This window comes from Vombatus ursinus, unplaced genomic scaffold, assembly GCF_900497805.2.
Source record: "Vombatus ursinus unplaced genomic scaffold, bare-nosed wombat genome assembly UNPS02014924.1, whole genome shotgun sequence".
Taxonomy (NCBI): Eukaryota; Metazoa; Chordata; class Mammalia; order Diprotodontia; family Vombatidae; genus Vombatus; species Vombatus ursinus.
Window position 1 is genome coordinate 5,716,088 of NW_020954702.1, and position 9,906 is coordinate 5,725,993.

Sequence of the window (9,906 nt, forward strand, 5' to 3'; positions counted from 1 at the left end):
CAGCTGCTAGCGAGGCAACCACCCCAGACTCTGCCGAGGGCCAAGGGCTGCCCGCTCCCTCCTTACGTCACCGCCCCGCGGTCGCCAGGGAGACGTCCCCTTCAGGGCGCGCGTCAGAGCCGCCCGTCTCTTGGCAACGGATCTCTGCCTCTCTCTCCCTTCCTCCCCCCTTTTCCTCCCCCCTTTTCCTCCCCTCCTCCCGCTCGCTCACCACGCCCCCTCCCCCGCTTGCTCGCGCTCTCTCTCGCACTTTGCCGCACGTCGCTCTGGCGTCAAAACGACGTCAATGGGAATGTATCAATTTGGCCCCGGCTAGTGCCAAGAGGGCGGACGAGCTCGCGGGCGGAGAGTGCGTTGGTTGGACGGGGTGGGGCAGGCTAACGTGAGGGGGCGTGGCCCCGTGTAGTAGCCCCGAAGCCCGGACGCAGGGGGAGGCGGGGCGGGATGGAGCTGTCAGTTGGCGGCAGGGAGCGAGCCCGGCCGGGCTGGAGTCTCAGTGCCGACTGGCAGCGGCGGGATCAGCCCGGACGGCAGCACCGGCCGCCCCATGCTCGGCGCCCTCGAGCGCGGACCGGCTGACACCCTCCTCCCCAACGCCGTCCGCCGCTTCGCCCCCTCGGCTCTCCGGCCCTGCCCCCCGCCCGAGACCCCGGGCTCGCGCACGGAGGCGCCTCCGCTGCCCGCGCCCCGCCGGGACCTCGCCGGGCTCCCTCGCCCGTTCGCCCGCCGCAGACTGGACGAGTGCCCTACCCGGCGGCCTCGCCCCCCTCGCCTGTCCCCGGGACATTGGGGTGCGCTTTCTGCAGCCTCGCCTCTCCCCGTGCGGGAGGCCGCCAACTAACGGGAGACCCTGGAGGAAGAGGAGGAGGCGGCGGCCAAGGTGAGCCGGCGTGGGGTCCGAGGGGGTTCCAGGGGGTCCCGAGGTCCGGCTGCGCCCGGGATAGGGCTGCCCTCGTGCCCGGCCGCCCTGCCCCCCACCCCCCAGCTGGCCCGGGGAGGGCGGGGAGCGGAGAAGCCGGCTCGAGGGTCACCGTGCCCCCCACCGCGGGCACTTCTGGGGGGGCAGCCTCAGCCTACGGCTTTTCCGCGCGGGGGACAGGGGGAAGCAGGGGGGCAGCAGGGGGCGGGGATCTTCCCCCGAGCCGTTCAAGTTTGTTGCGTTCTCCCTCGGGGTGCCCCGGGATTGTGTGGGATGGATGCAGTGGTGGGAGTTCCTTTTGTTTCGGTGAGTAATGGTTCGGTGCTTCCCTTCCCTGGATGTGTGAGAGTGTACGTGTCCCTGTGGTCAATGTTAACTCTGTCTGATGCCCGCAGGCAGAACTCGGTGTGCACGGATAGGAACACACGTGCATTGCCGTGTCCAAGACACCCACCAGCTTGATTGGGCTGCAGTTTGATAACTGAATTGGGTGGGGTGCGGTGGGACGGAGTGGGGGGGGGCACTGAGTGCGGTGTTTTTTGTCCCTGGGTGGCTTCAGGCTTCCAGGAATATGGAAATGCTGGTTAAAGATTGGGATTCCTCTTTGTTGTTCAGTGCCGGAGCATCTTCACTTCTTCTGAAACATCTAGGGCTTAGGGGAGAGGATGGCTTAGGGGAGAGGATGGCTGAGGGTCGGGAATGAACCAGCATGTTGATTTCATACATTGAAATGTTCCTAGGATTTTTTTTTTTTTAAGCAAAGCAGCAGAGTTTGAAAGATGCATTTCTCTGTGGTGAACAAAAACCTTAGATGATGCTGTTATTTGGGACAGATTCATGTCTTTTGTTAAAGGAATCTGGAAATTTATCTATGAATTTATTAACCGTGTTTTGAAAAGAAAACATTTAAAACCCAGGTTCGAAAGCTAAAGCTTAATATGTGGGTAAATTGGGAGAACCATATGACAGAATTGGAATTTCATTGATACATATGTGCTGGATCCCCCTCTTATCTCATCTTTTTCTTCATGTAGGTGCAGGTTATAACAGAAGAAAATTTTATGAAGGTTCTCTAAATATCCCTAATCACAGTCGAAACCATGGTGATCATGTCAGAATTTGCCTCAGTCCCCAATTCAAGTCAGACACAGCAAAGGCCCCTCAGGGTTGGATTTTACGATATTGAAAGAACCTTGGGAAAAGGAAATTTTGCTGTGGTAAAACTAGCCAGGCATAGAGTCACCAAAACCCAGGTAGGTTTGAAGTTTGTGCAGTGGTTTCATATGTACATTTAATCTTCATCTTTCCAAGAAATTCTTCCTCTTCTTTTTCAAAATAGTCAAGGACCCAAGGAAAAGGCTTTGGAGTGTTCCTCACAGTAATCTGTGTGATAGGTGTTGTAAATATTATACTCATTTTACTGACAAGGAAACTGAGGTCAAGTGACCAGGACGAAATAACTAGTACTTGTTTTTTTTGGGGGGGGGGGCACAATTGTAACATGGATGCAATATTAAGTGTTTGAAAATTTCTTTCAAGTGTACCAGTTAGCACTTACTGGCAAGTCATTTACTTTGGTTTGTTTAAGTTATTTGGAGATACTTTATCTGTCAGTCAGTGAACAAGAATTTAAGTGCTTTCCATATGTTAGTCTCTATGCTGGGGATACAAAGAATAGCAAAAAAAAAACAAACCCAAAAACTATGTTGTCCTTGCTCTCAAAGAGCTAGAGAGACAAGATGCAAACAATTATGTAGGAACGATATATAACAGAGGGAAGGCATTAAAAGGAATTTGGGAAAGGCCTCTTTTAAAAGATGGGATTTTAGCTGGGACTTGAAGGAATTCAGGGAAGCTGAGGAGGGAGAGAAATTCCAGGCATGAGGGACAAGCAGTGAAAATGCCTGGAGACTAGATATGGTGTATCTTGTGTGAGGAACATCAAGAAGGCCAACGTTATTGTCTTGAAAAGTATGTAGGGGTTGTAAGGTGTCAGAAGACTGGAAAGGTAGGAGGGGACCAGATTTAAATGACTGTAAACATTAAACAAGACGTTATACCTGTGACATTTTAAGGCATTTACAAAATTATTTTCTATTTCTTCTTCTCTCTTACCATGAATTATTCAGTGTAGTATTGATTTAGAATTCACATTGCCAAAACTGGATTGTGCAAATTGTGCAGTAGTCCATCAAGGATTTTATATGCAAAGTAACATTTTTTTTCCTCTTTTCCCAAATCTACAGGTTGCAATAAAAATTATAGATAAAACAAGATTAGATCCAAGCAACTTGGAGAAAATTTATCGAGAGGTTCAGATAATGAAACTTTTAAACCATCCTCATATTATTAAGCTTTATCAGGTGAGAAATTAGTTTGAAAAACATATGCATAGTAGATGGAATTGCACCCTATGGTTTTAGTTGCCAATGATCTTATCTTGCAAAGAGTTTTTAATTCCCTTGAAGCAAAGGTGTCAAACTAGGTAACCACAACACTGAGAAATGTTTAACAAAGTAAAAATACAATAAAACATATTATATTTTAAAACTAAGTCAATATGCAGCCACGGGGATTCTTATGCACAGATTAATGGCCTCTTTTCTTTGACACCACTGCCTTAAAGGAAAAGAATGTTTGTCAGCTATTTGTTTCTACAAAATAAATATTGTTCTTAGTGACAATAAGGAGGTCAGTCACTTTGAACTGAGTAAAAGTGGGCATAATATTTCTCTGTAAAATTATGCAGCTATTTATGATGTAGACATATGACAACTTATTACCTAGAGTAAAATCTGTTTGTTCTCCTAAGATATAGCTATTCCACACTTACATCAAAGGACGAATTTACCCACGATTTCATACTTCCAAATTAGCAAAGATGTGATATTAGAAAACTACTTTACTTTCTAAGGCTAAACCATAGGGAGGAATCCTCAGGTTATTTGTTAAAGGTAGTACTTATAAAAGCCAAGTTTTCCTGACTTTGAGACCAGCTTTCTAGTCACTAAGCAACACTAATTATTTAGTGCTTATAGAAAGGCAAATTTGAATATCCTGTAGAGATGGATACATATATCACAGACATGCAGAATGAAACTAGAAATTTTTCTTTATAAATTATGATGGATTTGCTGCTTTAATCTTGAAAACAAATGCATTTTCTTTAACTTACTTTTCTGTAGATACTATGCAAACATTTGTCTTCCCCTTTTAAGAACATTCCCACTGGATAGTTGAAAATATTTTAACCAAGAACAATGGATTTTTAATTACGTGCAGTGTAGGAATGTCTCAATCTGTTGTTTCATTTTATTCATCTTTTGGTTAAAATGAGACCTAAATGGTGACTTGGAATAATAAATATTCATTAGAACAAAAAAATCAATTTCTGATTGTCCTGGCAATAAAGAATGTTTTTTTAAGTATCAGATAAATGCTTGGTCAGCAAGAGATTCTGTATATTTGATTTAATTTGTGTGTTTCTCTTAACCATCTTATATAATACCACATAGATTGGAGAAGATGAAAAATTAGTGTTTGTTCATCTGTATGGGATATTCATATCTTCCTATAATAATAGCATAACTACCTTAGGAATAACTGAGTAGCAAATGTATTAGAAAACATAATAGCACTTGAACTTTTTTTTTAAAAGCAATATACTTTTATGTGCAGTATACTTTTATAACACCAGTGGAAAATGTTCAGGATACTTTTTAAAAAATGAATAGCAGTAGTAGAAGATTAATAAGGCTACAGTGAAACTTTAAAAAGAGTAGCCTTCTTAAAGTTATGGAGTCACTCTTGGTATTTCTGTTGTAACAGAAGTTGATTAAATTTGTGTTACTAGTGTTTCCAGGATACCCTATAACTTATGTTGTCCCAGTTGTTGGGCCATAATATTTGTAAATGTTGGATTGGAAAGAGGATAGAAATCATACTTTGATTATACTTTATTTTTCCTCTTCCCCGGTATCCAAGTTTATTGTACTGAACTAGTGCATTTAATGCGATGAATTGTCTAGATAGATTTTTCTACAGTAAATTTTCTTTTCCTTGTTCTTAACGATGTTCTCTCTACCTGTTGGTTGAGACGCAGAAATTGGAAATAGAACTCCATGACATAACAGTGACTTTTTGTTGTTGTTGTTCTGATTTCAACACCCACTGGCACATTTCCCAGAACATTTCAGAAATGCCACACTCTTTCCCTTTAGTATTCTTGAACTTGATGTATTTTTTTTCTCCTATTCCTTATTTATTTTACTTTTTCACTCTTCTTAAATGAGTAAACTGGTAAGACAAAAGCATCATTTCCTTAATCCTTTTTAATACACATAGACTTTTTTAGGGTGTTGGTTCACTTCTTAAGATTTTTCTTTACATTTACTACTTTGTGCACAAGGATAATTTTCTCACTAGATTTTTTTTAAAGCAAGATCTTCATTGTTCTCTTTATAAAACAAAATTTCCATTATTTTTTTTCCCTCTCCTTTCCCCCAAAGGTAACAAGAGTATGTATTTATATTTTATTTTTTTCAAAGCCACCATTTTTTAATCTTTTTTTAAAACTTATTTTATACTCACAGCCCCTGGCAAAAAGATGCCTCTAAATTTTTAAAAGGAAAAAATCCAATTCCGGATCAATAAATGGAGACTTAGATGTATTATTGACATTTGCTATTGCCATTGACGTACATTGAGCGGTACACTTGCACAAACAGTAAGCTATTGTTGGCAAAGATTTAGTTTATTATGTCAGCAAAGCAAATGGGAATGGAGTATTTGACAGCCATTATTTAGTTTGTTTAGGCTGTAAATATCAACCTACATAATCTCCTATTACCTGCTAGTTTTCTGTGGTAGGAGCAATATTCTAACCTCTATCACTTAGTAAGTTAGGCTAGTTTTTCCTTAAAAGATATTGAAACTATCCTTAAGGCTTGGCTCAGGTCAATAAAGACTCAGACTGTTGTCTTCACTCCCTGGTTGCCTGAGTATAGACAACTGAAACTGGATATAGCCATGAATAGCCCCAGGCACACTCTGATAGAAAACTAGGCAACTCAGGCAAGGGAGCTTTACTCAGCTGAATCAACTTGAGGTGCCCTCAGTCCCTATGTCTTGCTATTGATAGTGTATCTCTTTTGGTGTCTCATTTGTTCCAGTATTGAACCTAACCTAGGAGGAGACTGGCCTGAGTCGGGACCAGATCATAACAGCTTCGGAAAAGAAAGTTATGAATTGCAACAGTCTGTATTTTGAATGACCAAAAGTAATATGTGATTCTGTGCAGAATACATGACATCTTCTAGAAAATATATAAAATGATTGAAACAAGCCTAAATTTAGACCTATTTTCTAGAAAATTTAAGAGTAAAAATAATTCAGTATGTAGGCAAACTTCAGTTCTTGGTTTAAAAAAAAAAGAAACACAATACACAGCAGCGAACATCTTTCCATTGATAAAAATCTCCTAAACATGGGCCCACTTCTGTTGTTTTTGTATAATGTGATTAAATATGCTTTGCCTTCAGAAATGAAGACATTGAAGATTGTGCTGTTGCAAGTATTGCTAACTGAACTCTTGTTTTGTATTTCTCAGGTTATGGAAACAAAGGATATGCTTTACATTGTCACTGAGTTTGCAAAAAATGGAGAAATGTTTGGTGAGTTTCTTTTTCTGGTTACTTTTGGTAGGGAGGAAGCAATTCTAACTTCTTCAGAGAAACTTCTGTTAGGGGAAAGGGAGGAGGAAGAGGCTGGCCAGTGGGACTCCCATCTTTTGAGCATATATAGTGTTCTGCTTGCTGCATGCCCATGTGGGGAGGTTGGGCATGCCCAAAGGATTGGGACTTCCCTTAGCCAGTTCTGCCATTACACGTAGTTAAATAAGATTTTCAGTATTAGAGATATCAGATTTGTGTGAGTACGTCTTACAACTAAAGTCATTACTAAGAATTCAAAGAAATTTACATCTGTATATTTAACCTTGTTTATTGATCCCTAGATTATTTAACCTCCAATGGGCACTTGAGTGAAAATGAAGCAAGGAAGAAATTCTGGCAGATTCTTTCGGCAGTGGAATACTGCCATAGCCATCATATAGTTCATAGGGATCTCAAAACGGAAAACCTTCTTTTAGATGCCAGCATGAATATCAAGCTAGCAGGTAAGAAGAGTTAAATGCTTTTTTAATATTATAAAAGGTTGGATAAATAGTATGTATAGGTGTAAAAATGTGATAACAAATGATAACATTGTAATATAATTTATGTGATACTTGTTCCTAAACGCTGTGGGTGGTTTTTCTAAAAATGTATATCATCTGACATTTCAACCCTAAATTATTACTATTTTTTTTCTTCTCTTTTTCTCTCAGATTTTGGATTTGGGAATTTCTACAAGTCAGGAGAGCCCTTATCTACATGGTGTGGAAGTCCTCCATATGCTGCCCCAGAAGTTTTTGAAGGGAAGGAGTATGAAGGGCCCCATCTTGACATTTGGGTAAGTGTGTGTGCGTGCGCACGCATGTATGTATGTGTGTGCACACGTATGTATGCGCACATGTGTATTATGTAATCAAGTATTGCCATACTGTTAGGTTCTGTTCACAGTGTGACATTCACTGATCAGAGTGTTGTATTGTTACTTTTTTGTTAACAGAGCCTTGGTGTTGTGTTATATGTCCTTGTCTGTGGCTCTCTCCCTTTTGATGGGCCCAATTTACCAACTTTAAGACAAAGAGTGTTGGAGGGCCGATTCCGTATTCCTTTCTACATGTCCCAAGGTATGTAAGAGCTTTAAAGATCTAGGAACTCTCTAATATCTTGTGATAGATAATTATTTTGGAGGTGAAATTTATTCCCTGAAATACCTGCTTGGTTGTCTTTTTGATCTACATTTGGGTCCATGAAACCACATATCTGTATATAGGGAATGTTTGTGCTTACTAGAAAACAGCAAGGGAAAATAAAACGCAAAAAGTATTTTTTAGTGCCTATTCTTATAAGATATGATCTTTGCTTGGGCATTATGGATCTCTTAAAGTAATAGAAAATTAGCCTTTTTGAAGGGTGGGAAATGGAAAGGGCATTGCTAATCTGTAAAATGAAAGTGTTAGGCTAAATCATTAGATTTAGAGCTGGAAGGGACATTAGAATTCATTTAGCTCAGCTTCCCCATTTTATAGTCTCTATAGACCCCTATAGTCTAACTTAAATACCAGGAATTAGGAATTCGTAGTAAAACCTGATCTGACATTTTACAGATTCAAGTATCTTTTAAATTTTTTTTTAATTTCCAAAGTTTGCTCGAAATACAGAGTCAAGGACAGTTAAGGGGCATAGTCCTCTCTTCAAAAGCATGACATGTTTGATGGGGCAAGTGAACTAGGGTTTTGGTAAAGGCTGAGTGTGCCAAGTGAAAAAGCAAAACTTGAGAATAGGTAAACATTGTTAGAATCCGTTAGAATAAAAAAAGAGAGAGAAAGAAAGAAAGAAGAGAATCCATTAGGGTGCTTAGAATCCATTATACAGGTAGATTCTTGCCGATAAGTGCTGGCTAGAGATAGCAGAATGAGATTTTTTTCTGTCTCGGAGTTTAAAGGGTTTCTAGACTGCTAAACTGATCTCTCTGTTTAATAGTTGTTCTTTGTGTGAGTATACCAGCTATAGTGACGCAGATCAGTTATTGGTTGATATGGCTCTTTTTATTACAATTTGCCTGTCTTTTCTCTTTTTTTCCAACATCAGACTGTGAAACATTAATCCGCCGTATGCTGGTGGTGGATCCTACCAAACGAATAACCATTGCCCAAATAAAGCACCACAAGTGGATGCAAGCAGACCTTTCCCTTCAGCAGAATCCATCTCTGTCCTTTTCCATTCAGAACTACAGTTCTAACCTGGGAGACTACAATGAACAGGTGTTAGGGATTATGCAGACGCTTGGTATCAACAGGCAGAGGACAGTGGAGGTAAGTTTCCTCTCCTGGCCTACTTTTGTTCCAGCACCTTTTCAAGCTTGACTGATGACTAATTAAATGTACACAACACATTCTTTTTGAGTGAGCCAGCATTATCAGGAAAAACAGGAGTGCATGGGTCAAGTTAAAATGTTAATGCTACTTGTGCTCATTTAAGGGTAAGCTAGTCCACTACTCTAAAACATATTCTCAGTTACCAGGAATAACCCCAATGAATAGTCTCAAAAGGAAAGTTAAACTGACTTGATTAAGAAATACAAATCACATTTCTCCTCAGTTTGTGCAAAATTGTTACTTTTTTTTATTCCAGCATTGATGTAGCTATATCATCATAAATTTCTCTCTTCTTTCTTCTAGTCGTTGCAAAATAGTAGCTATAACCACTTTGCTGCTATCTATTACCTCCTCCTGGAGCGACTGAAGGAGTATCGGAACACTCAGCCATCTAACTGCTCAGGGCTTGGAAGACTGCAAAGGTCTAGGAGCTCTGACTTCAGCAATTTTGAGGTGAGAGTATAGAAAGCTTTTTTTTTTTTAAATGTTTTCTCCTCCCCCAAGCTATTTCTTTGTGTCTTGACTCATATAATCCTTAGATTATATGATTATATAGATTATAAAGGTTGTAGAACTTTTGATCTAGGTCACAAACCTGGATGATAAGTTAAGACTTGATATATTTTGTTAAGGTAAAGACTTAATCTTTTTGCCTTCTGCTTAGTGGTTATATAGCATTCTCCTCTTCATCACTGTCGTACTAACATAGTTTCAGCTGTCTGGCTGGTATGGCTGTGATCATGACAAAAGTTGTGAGCTTACATTCTCCCCAAGAAATGCCACTCCAGATTTCTCCTGTTTCACAGGATCTCTGCCCTGGTAACTTGTTTGGAATCATTATCAAATTGGCCAGTTCATCTTAGACTCCTCACTTGTCAGGTGGAATTTAAGTCTGTTCTAGTTATAAATGGGAAAACCCCAGTAATAAATGTTGGTGAGAAAG

At 40.7% G+C, this 9,906-nt stretch overlaps 1 protein-coding gene across 1 annotated transcript in view; it reads left to right on the top strand.

Moving 5' to 3' along the window:
- The first annotated feature begins 738 nt into the window (after positions 1-738).
- Positions 739-9,906, top strand: part of SIK1 (salt inducible kinase 1) — a 13,546-nt gene continuing 4,378 nt past the window's right edge. Inside the window, exons 1-10 of the mRNA XM_027843617.1 lie at positions 739-880; positions 1,954-2,172; positions 3,166-3,282; positions 6,528-6,591; positions 6,933-7,094; positions 7,305-7,429; positions 7,589-7,712; positions 8,677-8,900; positions 9,267-9,422; positions 9,903-9,906. The exon at positions 9,903-9,906 is cut by the window's right edge and continues 113 nt beyond it. Of these exons, the coding sequence (XP_027699418.1) occupies positions 2,020-2,172; positions 3,166-3,282; positions 6,528-6,591; positions 6,933-7,094; positions 7,305-7,429; positions 7,589-7,712; positions 8,677-8,900; positions 9,267-9,422; positions 9,903-9,906 (1,129 nt within the window). The 5' untranslated portion in view covers positions 739-880; positions 1,954-2,019. The remainder of the gene's footprint in view (positions 881-1,953; positions 2,173-3,165; positions 3,283-6,527; positions 6,592-6,932; positions 7,095-7,304; positions 7,430-7,588; positions 7,713-8,676; positions 8,901-9,266; positions 9,423-9,902) is intronic.